This window comes from Hetaerina americana, unplaced genomic scaffold, assembly GCF_022747635.1.
Source record: "Hetaerina americana unplaced genomic scaffold, ioHetAmer1.1.p SCAF_6, whole genome shotgun sequence".
Taxonomy (NCBI): domain Eukaryota; kingdom Metazoa; phylum Arthropoda; class Insecta; order Odonata; family Calopterygidae; genus Hetaerina; species Hetaerina americana.
In genome coordinates this window covers 82,345,922-82,363,154 of record NW_027287205.1, presented here as the reverse complement: position 1 = coordinate 82,363,154, position 17,233 = coordinate 82,345,922, and the positions used below count along the sequence as shown (strand labels likewise).

Sequence of the window (17,233 nt, the reverse complement as noted above, 5' to 3'; positions counted from 1 at the left end):
TAGTTATTAGGATGTTCTTCCCTTTGTGTCAGTAGCTATGGCAACCCCAGCCATTCTGTTTGAAGTAATAGTTGTACTTATAATTTTTATCTTTTTTTACGGACTGAATTAAGCCACTGCAATGGTCGACAGATTTATGCTGTCACAGTTTTCCTTAGTTTGTTTCATAAATTTAGTCAATGTGCTAGGGTAAATCTTTCGTGTTAATAAATTATATAAAAGTTAACTTTCCACTCCATATTACTTCTATTTCCCGAGGGTGATTGCCATTTCAGTATGCTAATGATGCTTATTCTGCTTGCTAGTAGGAGTGAAAATGTGAGAACTACAAAAATTAAGTAATCCATGAAATTATACGAAAAGATATTTTAGCAATCTTCTCTAAGTATGCAGGTCACTGCCAAATTGTTTCTCAGTGCACCATTCCCATGTGTTTAGAAGATAACATAAAACTTTGACTGAAAAATCTTAACACCCTCGGTAAAATGAAAATTAGAAAAATCAAAAAGAGGTACGACATAACTCAACTGCGTAAATTTTTCGAAAAGGATGCAAGAAAAACAAGTATCAATCTTTTTAAATTTGTTGGAAAGTTTGTGTTTCAATATTAACTAATAAATTTCGATGATATTTAGTTGGTCTCTTAATGTGAAAGATAACGTACAAGATAGCTAAGATTATCTTGTTTGGAAAAGATGTTTTGGTGCTTTTTTAAAAAAACGCATTTTGAACGTGTGGAACGACAGTTATGAAAAAATAAAACTTCTATCCAATGATGTCTGGGAGAATCGCGAATTTCGAGAAAATTTCGAGGCCAACTCTCATCATGGCCTGAAATCCCTGAAAGGCTTGAATTTCTTTTATTTCTTTAGTATAAGTCCGAAAACAGCACATCTTGGCCTTTACATCGAACTATTAACAACGATAACAATGGTCACATTCACAAACACCCAAGCCCTAGGTGGAGGAAAACCCACCCAGGCGGGAATCGAACCCGCAACGAAATCGAATCGAAATCGAAATTTTTCGAATCTAAGGTGATAAGGTCTTTTCCTTTAGGCGACATGTTTCACATTCTGTTTCAGTGGTGCCCTCGCACCGAATGCCACCTCAGACTGGACTTCATAACCCCTACTATAAAAAATACATGAAGAAATTTGGCGCATTTCTTTTTGAATTATAATGAAAATAAAATAATTTTCGTATGAAAACAGATTTTAAATTTGTTTCGTAATTCCTCCATGCAAAAGCAAAATTCTAACGGCATAATTTTATTTCTTAAAATACCTAATGTATTCAGTAAAAATTTCCGGAATGCTGGTAGGAGAAGTTGTCCATCCCTGCCCAAACTTAAGCGAGTGAATTGGCCGCTGACGCCCGTAGAAGTCACTTCCCCGGGGACTCACCTGTACTCCTTGTAATCTTTCGGCCGGCTGTTGTAGTAAAGCGGTTCGGATTCGGTGTCGCTCCTCTTAGCCGACTCCCCCACGTAGTATCCTTCAGGGTCCATGGCGCCCCCTCCTCCCCCTGGCCCAGGGCCGTGCGGGGGGACCCGCCCCCCTCCGGGACCGCCCCCCACGTGGCCCTCGTCCCGCTCGTACGAGTTCTCGCGACTCGTCTCCAGAGAGCGCTGCGGGGTGCAGATTTGGTGCGCTGCGGAGCGGAACTGCGAGGCCGACGAGTTGGCATTCTGCCCGATGGGGTAGTTGAGGTCGCTCGTGTAGTCGCTGTCTTCCGAGTAGCCGGCTGTCCAAGTGACGGAGGAAAAGAGAGAGAATGCGGTCGGTTAGTAAACGTGGGTAGTTGCGCACACGAGAGTTTTCCAGACGTGTTTCCTGCTGTAATTCGAATTTTTCACTGTAAGTCCAACCCCTTTTTCTTTTTAACAGCGCGGATATTAATCTCTTGGATTAAAAGAAGACTTGCAAGGAAACGAAATTATTACTACTGCTGCTTGTGTACCTACGAACAATCCGAACGACATGGAAACCCTGAGCATTTTCCCCTCATTATTTTCTAATATTTTCTCCCACTTTAACGCCTGTTATAATCCGAGTTAAGATAGATTGGAAAACCTTATTAACTCAATTTAAACTTATCGAATGTCAATAATCTCGATTTGCCCACAAAGAAAAAATACTAACGCATTTGTTCGTTCAGCAATAATTTAGTTTCTCTCGTATCGTCTAGAGGGACGATGATATTATTATCTCAAATTTTTAATTTAATAGCAATATTCAAATTTTATCTGACCTATATCCTTTCTCTTACGCCATTTGCAAATAATACTCAGCCCATTACGACTGCACGAATTCCCACTGATAGCTACGATAATTTTCATCTATCTTCCAGAGTCCTTCAATAACTTCAATCTATCTTTCAATAAGCTTCGAGTCCTATTGTAAAGTCTCCTCTTCCATTTATTTTATTTTATTATTTACTTATCTCCAATGCTTTCCTCCTCAGTTGCATGCCATTAAAATGTTGGTCAAATATAGCTAAACATTGAAATATTCCCACAATTAGCTTTTGTTTCTATTATGGACCTTATAGTTGCCTTCTGAAATTTGGAGTCTCTTCTTACTTTTGTTTGTTAATGATATTGCCATCCCTCACTTATCTGTGGATTTTATTATGGAAGTAAGCAATAAATTGCACCTTGTTTTAAAGAAATGTGTTTATTTTGCAATGGTTCTGCACTTAGTTGCCAACTATCCCACATATTCTTTTAGAATTGGCCATATAAAATTGCATATTTTGTAGGACAGGAAAAATTTGAAAACTGCTTCAAATTTCAATCATCTCATTAAAATATTGACTATCCTACATGCCTTTGCTGAAACAAACCATAAAGTATTTTCTTTTTAATGGGGTTTAGAATCCAATAATAAAAACAGTTAGTTTAAGGTTTAATACTTTCACAAATAGAAATATAAATGGCTTTATTCTGCAATGAGTTAAGATCAAAACTCTATAAGAACTTAAATAACTCACCGATTATTTCATTTCCACAACATTCTCATTACGCGATTCAAAATAGGGAACTTCATTAGCAGTATAATTGCATTGATATCGAGAATACATCTTCCAGAACCCTGGTGTAATGATTCAACAATTCATACTTACTATGTTGCTTTTAAACAAATTAAGTTTTCATGGTAAACAATTCTGTAGAAATTCACAAGTGAAGAAAGACAAATACATTTTCCCAAGGCGATTTCCTGCAATTTCTTAAATTTTGGATCTTCTCTTAAGACCATACATTTGTCACAAATAACTAGAAGAAATATTTACATGGTTATCCGGGCAATAACTGAAAAGCAAGCAGTATTATTGAAAACGAATCGAGCCCCAGAAATAGAAATGCATAGAATAGCAATATGCTGGGCATTACAGCAAACCTTAAAAACTAGACTGTGCACTTCATATGAGAATTGAGTGCGGCAATATTTTACTTAAATAACTGGATTATACTCAAATTTCTGCAGAGTAAAAACATCAGCCGAGCCAAGAATAAGCTACAAGACAGAGAAAAGTAAACTACTGAACGGCTAAGCATGTGCTTTAAGCATCAAAAATGTATCATAACTACGTGAAAGTATATTGTCAAACATTTCAAAAAAAGGTATGATACAAAATAAATTATAACATACAAATTAGCAGTTGGAAATCTGTTTGGATAAAGACATCGTAAATGAAATAATAACTTTAAAAAATACATTCTTATTTCAAATAAACACACAAGATGAATCTGCATCCTAAAAGTGCAAAGACAATATTTTTATCCCTTTTATAGTATTTAGGAATGCACCAAGAAATAAATTTACACACAAAACACTTAAACCCACTGCAGGGTTACAAATTACAAATTTTATCTATGAGAAAGGGCATTAAGATACATATTTATAATTACATTTTATGTTATTCTATAAATCACCTTGATAGAATTACACGTTTCTCCACCGTGTAAACATCTGCCTTGTCATACAAACAAATCGTGTGCAACCACTGATCATAAACATGCCATTACAAGTCTTGTGGAATACAGGGTTAGAAGTTCAACTTCTGGTGATGATGTGAAATGACGATTGTAAAAGTAAGTAGGGATGCATTTGCTGGCTGTGAGTACATCCTACTCCTTGTAGAGATATTAAAATATAGGAAATAATCGCTGTTTTTTGTAAATGTTGAATGCGAGGGAAAATTAAGAAAAAATAATTTGAATGAAGTGCGAATGGTGCAGAAACAAAAGATAGTGCGTAACAGTGTGCAGATGGATACGTAAAACGAATTCATTAAAAAATTAATACGCTGAATAATGAGACTCATGAAGTAATTTAACTGATAAATACTCAAGGCGATGAGTTATCGCAAAAAAAACTTCGCGTTAAAGTTAAACACACAGAAAAACGAATGTCATGATCATCACAAATAAGACTGGTGAAAAAGATGAAGCTCCTTGAAGTAACCTCTTCCTGAGTGCTTTTATTTTGGTGCAGACGTTGAAATCTCCACGGTTAAGGGTAATTTTCGACCAGACATGATGACCTTTAAACTGAAACAGTGGCGAAAATAAAAAAAATACTAATAATATTCACCATTGGCATGATATTTGAAAAAAAAATTCTCTTTTATTTATACGATTATTGAATGAATACTGCAAATACAAGTTTTGAATTTTATACCGACTGTTTTTTCACGAATCAGGCCGTTATTTCACGAATTTCCCTATAGCATAGCGTGTAATATAAGTAATCAATCACAAAATATTCCCATCAAATATTGTAATCAGTCCAGTTTGCATACCTATTACTACCATTGTTTTGTTGAAAAAAGAAAGTTAAAATTTATAATATCTATAATAAAATCTGTATTATGTGAAAATTAAGCAGTGCACGGAAACAGTTACGATTCGATGACATGGGTTATCTTATGTTCAATAAAGAGAAATTTGTTTTCATGAAAACGATAAAATTGCGGACTAAGGAAAAACGTTTAATATCGGGTGAAATAATTTTATTTTTTACGAGCTGCCTGTCCCACCTGAGTTAAATACACATAGTTTCAGCGAAACGACTGAACGAATGAACGTTTATAAAATAAAAAATCTGCGAAAACCACAAAGTATAACGAGCTAGGAAAACTCTTCGTGGCCACGGGTATGTATGCACTAAGGCGCGTAAGTTTGCTAGAATCACAGAATATATCTAATTGAAATCACTTTTATGAATCTTCGGAATAAAGAAAAATATCTCTGAAGATAACGAAATCTTTTCTCAGGGGGTATACAGGATATCATTTCATTTGGTCCGAATGGCGAGGTAATCCATAAAAATACAATATTTGAGCTAACTGTACATTTAGGAAAGAATTCTTCTATGCATCTTGAATTATTTTCCATCCGAAAGTTAATAACTATTAACTTTCTTTGAAATAATTCTGAACAAACTAATTTCCTTGTGCATAGTTATTCATATCCATATATGAATCCATCGTGACATTCTAGCTATTGTGCTCATAGTTATAGTGCTTATTATTAATTAATGGTGCAGCCTGAAGAGTGCTCTTAAGCGTGAATAACCTAATACTAAACTAAGCAAATGTTTACCCCTAGCAAATGCTTGAATATAGGAATTTTATGTGCTACAAAGCAGTCAGAATCCGAATCAATCAAACAACTTATTAAAGCTAAACAATTACAAATTTATATGCATTTGTTGGCACACATGAAACGTGAGAAGCAATCTTACTTTTAATCTCCTTTGGTAAATCACTAACTCCACCTTATAAACAAAAATTTAAGCGTAAACGTATTTAATTGAGTGATGTCATTTTACTGGGATGGAGTCTTTACTAGAATCTAGATCTTAATTTTCGAGAATTTAATGCAAACGGTAAATGAAACACCAATAACTAAATATCTCAGAATACTCCTAAAAGGTAATCCGATGATTAACAGAACCATTAGTAAAATTTAACCGGTTCAACTAGTTAGTCAATAATTTTTCAGTGGAAAAATAATATAAATAAATCAAGTTAGTAGAAATTATTTTGAAAGGCATTGTCGTAACTTACATTCTCAAGGAATAAAATTAGGTACTTGTAAAGGAAATTTTTCTCTATTTGTGTCATATCAAGTACATCAACAGCTGGTGCATATTGACTTGGGTTGTCTGATTGAATGTGTTTGTTTGTGATGAGTAGTAATAGAAAAACCATTAATATTAGAATTAATCATAGTCCTGCGAGTTGTGCAAATTTCAAGGAGGCTCCTTGTGCAATCAAAAATTGTTCCCAAATCTGGATTTACGTTAAATATAGAAAAATGCGTCTCTATAATTTGAGATTAGCAAAAAAGCAAAAACAATGCTGAATGTGAAAATAATTATCATATTTTTCAATATTGAAGAGAAATGGTTTCTTTTTACTACCGATTTGAGTACTGGATCCGAGGGCAATTTAAAATGCCACCGTTCCAAAACAATAGAATCACTGGCTTGGGTTTCACCACTGACAGATGAAATTAATTCACGAATCGTGTGCTCAAGGCAAAAAATCCTTCTCCCTTCGAGGCTAATCCATTGCAATCAAAAAAGAATTTATTTAAGTAAACTAATATTCTCGTAACGATTTACTGCAACGCCGTATCTCATTATAGCGGTCAAAATGAAATTTCATAGTTATGCGTAACTGTGTATTCAGAGTGAGGTTTTAATGCGTCCATTCTGCTAAAAGGAACATTTCAAAATTCAAGGAATCAATATCCATATAAGGAAAAGTAGCATGATTATTCTCATTATATGAACAAAAAAGAAAGAAATTAGAGTTACACTGCGAAGTACCTTTCCCACTCTAAATTGAAAACACATGAGTGAACTGTTACGTATAAAAGTTTGTCACCAGACGATACTGTTCTGTGACGAAACCTGGTCGTGTAATAATGTTTCTATGTGGAAATGCAAAGGTTTGTTTTTGACCATACTCTACGTAACATTAGGAGTTAGAGAGACTGAGGGTAAATTGCCCATTTTTACAAGGAGTAAGAAATGCAAACCCCCGAGTATAATTATGCGCTGTTTAATATCTTTATGCTACAAAAATAGCTGCTTTTTTACCTCTCGATTGAAAAATTACCAACAATAACTTTCGGTAATTTGCAAGCGATGGGAACTTCGACCGGTGAATTTCAATGGTGAATAATATGGCGTTATTAGGGAGCAAAAAGTTAAGGCAGCAAAATAAAGTTTTTACACGATTTCTGATTTGATCACTTGTTTTAAATTGTCTGAGAAAAGATATTGCTTGATATTGATTTTATAGGGTGGACCTCATTCTAGTCCATCTCAGTAAAAGCCAGAAGGTTAACACGGCCAGCAGATTCGACCGAGTTTAGTGGGCGACAACAATTCCAGGCCATATACTTTGAATTCGTAATTATTGATAAACTAATTACGACAAAACTCCATATGCCCATTTCTCAAAATTTAAGGGGTGTAATCCTACGTTATTTAAATTTACTAAAATTTTAAAAAATGAAGTAACGTAAAGAGTCCCTTCAGGTTTTCATTATTTTTAAAGATGCATTTAAATGTATTTTTTGCGCAACCTACGAATACCTTTAGATTACTTGAAAAGTGAGCTCAAAAACATTTTCACCCCAGGTTTGCTTATTTCATCTCGTTAAATCCTTCACGCCATATTAATATCGGTGTTATTAACCATTTCGTCTTGAAATCCATTTCATTGAATCAGTGCGAAAGAAAAATAATTTTAAAGGTGATTACCTTAAATATTCATGAAAAAAATATAGGTTTGGATACATATTAAAACATAATTTTTTTAACTACCGATAATAATTTTCCAGGAGTTATAAAAATATTTAATTTTGTGTTCGACCGTCTTTTGCAGAGCCTTCAGAGTCATTAAGTACGTGGTAGAGGAAAAAATGTTTTTTGTCATTTGTAAAGAATTGTTTAGAAATTGATATGATGATGCTAAGTAAAAACTGAAAATGTTGATGAAGTGATAACTCAAGTAACCGATTACAACGCAATAAAAATGTATTTTTACTCCTAGAGATTACCCACCAGATACGAAAAATGCCCATGTATATGACGCCATTCCAATTTAGAAAATCATCTTCGCTCTTCTGGGCAGTTGACCCAATCGTCGAGAATTTAAACAATTGCTTGAGGTTTAAGGCATCGACTCGGAAAGTGTAGTATCGCCAAATTGAAAATTTTATAATTTTCTTCCCTTATAAAAATGAAAGGGAACATGTTCACGACCCTGCATTTTCACCTCATAATGCAATCGCTTTGTGCCCATCCGACATACTAGGAGTCACATGGAATGTTTTAGATTATGTTGGTACATACTGCAGTAAATTTAAATTATGTAAAGGACTTCTTCATTTAAAGCTGCAGTAAACTTCTGAGAAAATATTTTGCCGGTATGACGATTTCAATCATAGAATTTAATGATTTTTTGCTGTATTTTAATTTTTTGTCATAACATGGCAACTTAAATATTAAGCTAATCACTATATGTTCTCATATGTTTTTCACCTGATAACCTAGCCATTTGTAGAATTGTGGATATGGGAAATTTGAAGGGTCTAGTTGATCTGTGACTGAATTTGGATCTATGAATGATGTAAACTCAACTTAAATCACTGAAAAAATTATTTTTTGCCGTAAAGTCGGGGCAGTGTACCCGCCATATATACAGGAGCATAAAGAGAGCATTTTAAAGCAGAAGAATGTTTGAAGGTAACAATAAAGGCATGGGCATAATGCAGTGTGATGGTTCCACACTGGTCGCCCTGCAGTACCGTGCCGGAGACATGAAAAGCGTATTTGTGTGTGTGTATGAGGCATCGGAAGAGGAGGAGGGGTGAAGCATTTTGGGCGTGGAAGGCCCTTCTGTTAAAACATACACTCCCCCGATCACTCTTCTCCACGTCCGCCCGCCTCGCGCGAGCTTGTCAACACACACAAGGGCCGAAGCCTACTCACAGTGGCCGAAGTACTGCATCTGCCGCCTGGCTTGCTCTGCCCTCGCCTCCTCGTCCATTATGCCGTTCAGGATCTCTAGCTTCCGCTGGAGGTCGGCGGCTTCCGTGTTTTCGGGATCTGCCGCGAAGAGGCGCCACATGCGTCGATGAGGAGACCCGAGCGGTAGTGAGAGGACGCGTGGACGCAAGTTAATGTCACGCCAATCATTTTGATAGCACTTTAAACTTGTTCCCATCCCCACTCATAAAAAAAAACCTTTTGCAATGTTCTTATCAAGAGAGACATTCTATCCACAATTGCTCAAAAGAGAGAACAAAAGCGATGTCACAACACAAAACCAATCTCTGTACACACCGAAGGGTTTTTACTTACAAAAGGCGGTCACACATCACAAACTCAAAAAGGGGTAACAACGCACACTTACAATCCGACGGATAAACATGCAGGGTAAATTAACAGAGACAACCAATTTTAAACAACGTCAAAATATAAGCACAACAAACAGGCACACAGGAATACACACGGATTTTCACGTATTTTCAAAAATAAATTTTCGCAAGCCATTTATATATATTTTTCGTTTATATATATGTAAATATAAACATATGAATGTGTATATATATATATATATATATATATATATATATATATATATATATATATATACACACACATGAAACCCTGTTTCAAGGGAGGAAGGAATGTATACAAGATATAATCGTTTGGTAATGAACGGATTTTTGGTTGGATGTCTTCATAAAAATCTCTTTTTGTAAAGGGATTCAGTAAAAACTTTCTATATGCTTAAACAAAAGAGCATACTCTTTGTTCACAAGTGATTACTATTCAAGCCTATTCTGTTGCCAGATATTCTCTTGGTTCATTTGTGATTACCATCTAAATGTTTCGAAGCAGCCTACCAGAGAGAAGCAGCATATTACACTTTACAGCGTGGCATAATTTAGTAAAGTCATATATATGCAAAAACTACCTAATATATTCCGAAATTTTTCATTCGAAAAAGAATATTAATGTTTCTCAGAAACTGAAACAGTGCGACATCGGATAGTAGCATAAAATGTGTTATCAAAATAAAATATTAAATGTATTGAATGTCCATATTAATAATTTTCCCTAGTCTCCCTCAAGTAAAATATTATAAAGGCAAATTTTTATCACGTATGTCTTCATCGTATTGAATTGTTTTAATTCTTTGCTCGTAATTCTCCCGTGGAGAAAAATAAAAAAGCAAATTTTATTAATTTAGATTAGGATACGGATTGCTCTAATTGCGTTTATATTATCATCAAGCTAAGAATATTTTATCACTAATATATCCATTAATTAATTTCTAATGAATAAGGAGCTACACTAATAGACGTTGCTAAAATTAGCCATGGAGTTAATTTTTAAGTTTTTTAAATGGTATCAGTTTATTTACTTGGTGCATTACTGCATAGATGAAGCATTTATTTCCTTATTCTAGGGTAGAAATACGTAACTCTTATGAAATATCTAAGAAATGGCTCTTCTATTTAAGTGATACATTTTTATCCTTTGCCCATGTTTTAATCGTGTTTTACATTCTTATTTTGTTCAATTTCAATAAATTACGATTACAGCTATTTTGAAAAGTGACATCCTACAGCTGAATTATTTTTCACTTCAGTCATTTTGATATTGGGAACTCGATGATAGAAGTCTCTTATTGAGAGTAAATTTCAATCTTTCAGCAAAAGAGTGAAAATTCCTTTTTTTCCCTAAAAAATTCATCATATTTTGTGTCTTCCTGAATTTTAGGCAACTTGGAGGGCAATGAAGAATAACGAGTGGCAGAAGGAATGAGATTATATTGTAATATTCCCTCAACGTTACTTAAAATTTTTTAAGGCTTTATTTTACGGATATTTCGAAATTTCACGAAACTATAACTGCGACATCTAATTTTGTAATCACTGAAGGCACAATATAATATGTGTACTTGATAACATATTTTAACTCTGAGAACCTTCAAGTAATAACCCTAAAAACAACGACAATGGTTTTAATTGAATGTAAAGTTTAATCAAAACGCAAATAACAATTGGACGGAAGAGAGAGAATTTGGCATTTGAATCCTGAACCAAACTAATAATAAAAATAAGAAAATACTAAGTCTAACATTAATCAGCTTTGGCCGATAGTAAAATAATCGCATATAATACTAAGCACGTGAACATCTAAGTCTTAATAACTGAAAATTGAATTTTGCTTTTTAAAGGCTCGAAATTGACGTATTGAAACATGAAATAATTGAACGCCAAATGGACAGAAATTACAATTTTGTGATTTAATTATCCAAATAATCTACGCTAGAAAAGCACAGGCATCAACGCTGACCACCAAACACAATAAATGGGATAAATATGCATTGAGGAAATACTTATCGATGAAGAAAATAAACATCTACTAGTTGATCGATTCGCACGCAGTTAATATATTTCCTTCATAGATAATAATGCGTATTTTTATACTCTGCCCTAGGGTAATGAAGAGAGGCATTATCAAGTCGGGTATGGAAAGGACGCTAAGTCCGCCAGCTATACTACCTTTAGTAATGGCGTGAAAGTTGAAGGAAACAACGTTCTAATTCCCTGATAAATGAGTTAAACTGTTTTTAAAATACTTAAAAATGAACAATTAAAAATTAAATTTTGAATCAAAAGATATATTTAGAAATAACGACAATTTATGAACACTTGCCATAAATATTAATCCAAGAGAGAGAGGCAATTTCACGAGCAATGAACCAAATAATCCATAAAATCAATTGTGGGTCATCGTTTTTCTGAAACGAATCAGAAAATAAAAACTATGAATATTGGTAACTTAAAATGTTTGCCCGGGTCAGTGGAGCGAGTATATTACTCTTTTACTCGGTCAACAAATGGTTGACGGTCCGTATTATATAAAATAATGGTACTACATATGACAGAAATGTTCTATAAGGATCTGTAGAAGTATAAGGGGAAATGGCACAAATGACCTAAGTTGTAGGCAAAAACATTTTTTTACAATCTGCGGTTTACCGACGAAGTCAGATATGAACACCAGGCGCCACGGCGCATTTTACACGCACTTAGAAGACCAGGGTTACAATACATTTCATTTGCTGCCTTTTGGCTACATACAGATGTCTATATCGGATTATATAAGTATAATTACTTTCATTTTATTGTCTTACATATTCTTGGGCAATTATACGAAACATTCATTCCCACTATGTAGGCGTAGATACCTTTTTCTCGTTTTTGATATTTTTTTAAAGTCGGTCTGATTCATGGCATATTTGTAGCATGAGAGTTTCATTACTATCCAAAATGTTTATTTGACACAAAACAATAAGTCATCAGATTCAGTCAGATCTATAACAAAAGTCTAAAATTTATGCCACTGAAAAACTGAATAGTAATAGATATTTTGGTGAGATATCTCACGTTCAATAAGGCATTCAATGATTCCTTTCCTAAAATTCTATTTAAGTTAAGATAAAGGCTGTCTTGAGGTTTTCGGATACTAGAAATATCTGTCTTCATCCGTAAAACAAAACTAGGATAAAGGTTTCTTCAGATATCATTCACAAAATAAAGTTGAGTTTGGTAAGCAGAACATTAATTATTCAAGTGATTTTATTTATTCAAAACTCTGTTTTTTTCAAACCAAAAAGACAGAACCAGACTCTATCGAGAGTAGACTATATTAGATCATCAACTACGTCTCGGAGAACGTACGAGAATGCAGCATGAACAGCTTGTTAGTTGCTTAAATGTTAAAAATACTATTCCGGGAACATACATTCTAAATGTACGTTATGACGTATTATGTGTAGTGGAACATGCATTCGTGGGACATAAAAATATTGAATACACCCCAGGGGACTAGCTCTGGGAGTATTACCGCAATGGCCGGTGTGGTAAAGGGAATGTTAGATTCTCAGAGATTTAAGGAGTTAAGCTGATAACTGTCAGGATTTATAGACATTACTTGCCCCAGAGGTATGCTCAGACTCTTCAAGTCGATTGAGATCTGAGAACATCGCAGTACTTGTTGGTATACTTACGAAAAGATATCGAAGGCACACAGATGCGTCGAAAGTTGATTTTAGGCCCATTATACCAAGCCCTCTGTCGATTAAATACGGCTTAAACGAAAATTTGTCGTTGTAAAATGAATTACCTTTTAACACTTATACCATTGCGACTAAGCGGAACAAGAACCTCTCTTAACGTATGACAGTCGTAAGTTAGCCGTTAGGAGTTCTGGAAATCCGCTGCTACAAACCATCTGGGACTATGATCCCGGAGAGAAACACACTTATACACTGCCTAAAGATATTACTCGCCTATGAGTCTTTACTATGTCTTTTAATTTTAAATTTTCTTCATAGTCTTAAGCCGCTTCACGGCCGGACGGATCTCTTCCTCCGTCCTCTAAGTTATTTTAGTATCATTTTATCCGCTTCACGGTCTTGCTGTCACCCGCTTCGTCAAGCCCAAGTGTAATTTCCCGCTGTGGGAAATGGGCGACCCTCGCCTCCGCTTCCATTTTGTACCGCTCTATGCTCAGAGTGTGCCGGTGGGCAGTTAGTGCTGTTAGTGACGTACTTTTTTTTTCTCTTTTGTAAAAAGCCGTTCCCTGTCGGCTTTCCTTTCTTGTTAGATTAAGAATTCATATTTTATTCCTAGTTTTAAGTTTCACTTTCTCGCAAACCGCACTTCCACCTCAGCCATGTTTCTTTCTTCAATGCCATGCGTTTCTTATGTACAATGTAAAGGTGGGACTTCACTCACCGGGACGGTTTACACTTGCCCGCTTGGGCAGTCAATGAACTTTTGTGTGTGTCGTTAGGAGTTCTACAATCTCATTCTGGGGGTTATAGATTAAAATTTTATAGACTATTATTATTGTTTTGCTATTTATATGTGTCGGCTGCAATGTCGTTAGTAGGAGGATATAACATCGTTATCAGTCGTTTTGTTCTTTACAACAATAAGTATTATTTCTCTGAAACATGTATGACATAGTAAATGAACGAGGTCATAACAATAATTATGATCGTTATAGCCTAACTAAGACAAAAGAAAATTCTAGCATGTAAATGTAAACTGGTTTCAAGTAAGAATGTCAATACTGCACTAAAAATAGTCTTGCTTGGCATTCATAAAATCAAATAATAACATATGTTGAAACTAAGTGACAAAGCATTGCATATATATACTATTAAGTAAAAACGAAAGGGATGGAAAGAAGGAATAGAGAAGTTAAGCAGGGATTAGAAATTTAATTAGCGTCGAGCAGACATGTTTTAAGTCCCATACTTCAGTTTGCCCAAGTAACAGTGACGAGAAAATTCCGCACAAGTTTCTTGCTCATGAGTATAAAACCATATCTACTCCGAAATAGCTTATGCGAGTTCGAAATTATCATGCGTCACAATCAAAACGTTGTCGCTAGCTTTTAGCAGTATTTTGAAATCCACCGCGGCTATTTTACAAATTGAATGAATTTTTAAACCTCAGATGCCATCGCTATCTAAAAATAATTGTTACATTATATCTAGTTGAGGGTATTTTGGAAGATTTTATTCTATTTCCAGCAAATTTTTCCATGATAATTAATTTTTTGAAATTTTCAAATGATTAAATAAAGTAATTCCAATTCCTCGAAATAAAATTCTCCTCGTCTTTCATTCATGTGATTTTTCATGTCATCATTAGCACTTATTAATATGTTTCTCCCTCAATTGTATTGATTCTAATAGGATATTTATTTGTCACTAGACAAATAAATATTTAGTCTGCCGTCTTATATTATATACAAAACAAAACAAAAATTATTCGTTAAATTTTTACTTGGTAAAATAGAAACCCCAAAATTTGAAGCAAAAGGCAAAGTAGAAAATTTTAAATGAACAGAGAAAACTTTATAAAATGTATAAATTACGATATTTTAATTTTTACGCAAACATACCTTTATAATGGTTAAAAAGTATTAGAGAGAATGTTAAATTGGCAAATGACAAAAGCAAAGGCTAAAAAGAACCGTACTTCTCATTTAACAGGGAGAGTACGACTATTGAAGTTCTAAAATACTATTAAAAAGAATTGAGCAGTCAACTTCTAAGCAGGTGTAAGTAAACTTTGATATAAATCAACCGTATATAGACTCAAGATTAAAGATAGCAAACTATGGGGTAGACGGTATGGTGTTTGGCAGAAAGGCAGGAGAAGATTGGATGGGTATTGGTCTGAATAAAAATAAACCAATACGTAGTGAATTATCAAATAGGGCGAAGGGAATCCTAATTGCGGGGGCACATGCTTTAAAGGTGGGTTGGGGAAGATGGAGGAGAGAGTAGGGTAGGTGGAGTGGGGACAGGGAGGAGACGCAAGGGAAGGAAAGGAACCTGGTAGGGAGCGGTGGACATAAGGGAGTTAGAGGAGAACCGAAAAGGGGAGTAGAAGGAACATAGTTGAGAGGCGTTTGAGGCACTGTGGACGATTGCTGGGTTTGAAAGAGGGCACTGTTTAAGGAGATCCAAGAGAATGAGCATCTGAGAGAAATTAAGCTGAAATAACAAGGGAGGAAGAATTCTCACGAAGATTAGAGTTCAAGATTAGAGTATCTCAGCGAAAATAAGACGGAAAAATCAGAGGTTCAATAGAATTGCAATGAATTAACTGCCTATCAGAGGAACTTGAGCCTGTCATTAGCACTGAATTCCTTACATGTACGCACAAGTAGGTAACCTTAGAATTGGGAATGTGTGGGTGAGAAAAACGCCAAATCCATGCATACCATTTTTCAAATAATTCTTACCGTCTGATTGAAAATATTGCTATAAAACGTAATTAATTCAGAAAAAATAATATAATTTTCATTTTACGAGTTATAAGTCAGAATTAATTGGTATTCAATTACATAAATAGGACCTTTCGGTAACGAAGTAAACTTATCAACCCTCTTTGAATGTATTTCTATCTGCATTTTTTCACAACCTATATCGCGACTTTATTGCTCTGTCATTGCCTGTTAGTACTTTCATTGCATTCTGTCATATCCTCTTTTTCTCATCTTCCATCGTAATATTTCCGTGCTTCATATTCCAAAAAACATATAATTGTAGAAAGCTGATACGGGTTATTCAAGGGGAAAAGCTACACAATAGGTATATGAGGGAATAAAAGTACTATACGATGGTCTTTTCAATCCCTAACAGTTTCACACCTATTATTGCTTCACTTAATCTAAGCCACGATAAAATTTAGTTACATAATGCCAATGAGTAACTTGCAATAAAACAATAAACAAGTTACTCATTGGCCGTATGTAACTAAAAATTTAGACTGAATAATCAATTTACTGCGGAGGCGATCATTGACGTTTTAAAGAATATATAAGCTAGAAGAATCTAATGAAAATGGAGGGAAAACAATAATATTATTTAGGATTCACAGAAATAAAGCGCAGTATACGAGATGGGAACAACTACCTCAGAACTAAAGACGTCCATATTTTTAACAGCCGATTTGACGGATGCATTAACGCAAGTGACGTGTACTCAAAATGCCGGCGGGTGGCACGCTAAATATCACCGTCTCATAGACCGAAAGAGGAACCTTCCCGCTGGCAAATCACTGCAGTATAAAATACATAAATCCCATCTTCTCCGGATTCCCAAATTGATTTCTATTTTACTATCCCATGAATGGCACGAGTATTTTGTAAGACTAGGATGCTCTAGTAAATCAGAACTCCAGTATTATCCAGACGTAAAACAATAATGACAATGACGTCTTAAATTTCTCCGAAAGAGGGTTCTGAGAACTCGTTTGCATCTAAGATTGCCCACTCACATTAGGACGCCGCGTCCAAAGGACTCAAAGAGGGAAACGTCATGGGCTCCACATAGGTCGTGACCCCTCTTTTCTCCGAGAGAACTGAATGGATATAAAAGGCTCCCGGATGGGGGGTAGGTGAGGAATATTTCTGTGGTTGAGCGGAGAGGGAGGAAGTGGGCAAAAGAGTTTGCGAAGGGGCGTTCGAATAGAATCTAGGCCCGATGGAGATCAAGCCTCTGTCTTAACGAACTCCGGACATTTCTCGCCTTCAAGAGGCTCCCATACTGGGCCTCTTGTCGTTTAAATCTACCATTTATCCTCACTCCCTCTCTCTTG

General features: G+C 35.1%; 1 protein-coding gene across 1 annotated transcript in view; it reads right to left on the bottom strand.

The window, feature by feature from the left end:
- LOC139695476 (uncharacterized) overlaps positions 1 to 17,233 on the bottom strand; it is a 252,978-nt gene that overhangs the window by 25,284 nt on the left and 210,461 nt on the right. Inside the window, exons 6-7 of the mRNA XM_071594262.1 lie at positions 9,018 to 9,134; positions 1,407 to 1,746 (exon numbers count right to left, since the gene is read on the bottom strand). Coding sequence (XP_071450363.1) covers positions 1,407 to 1,746; positions 9,018 to 9,134 — 457 coding nt within the window. The remainder of the gene's footprint in view (positions 1 to 1,406; positions 1,747 to 9,017; positions 9,135 to 17,233) is intronic.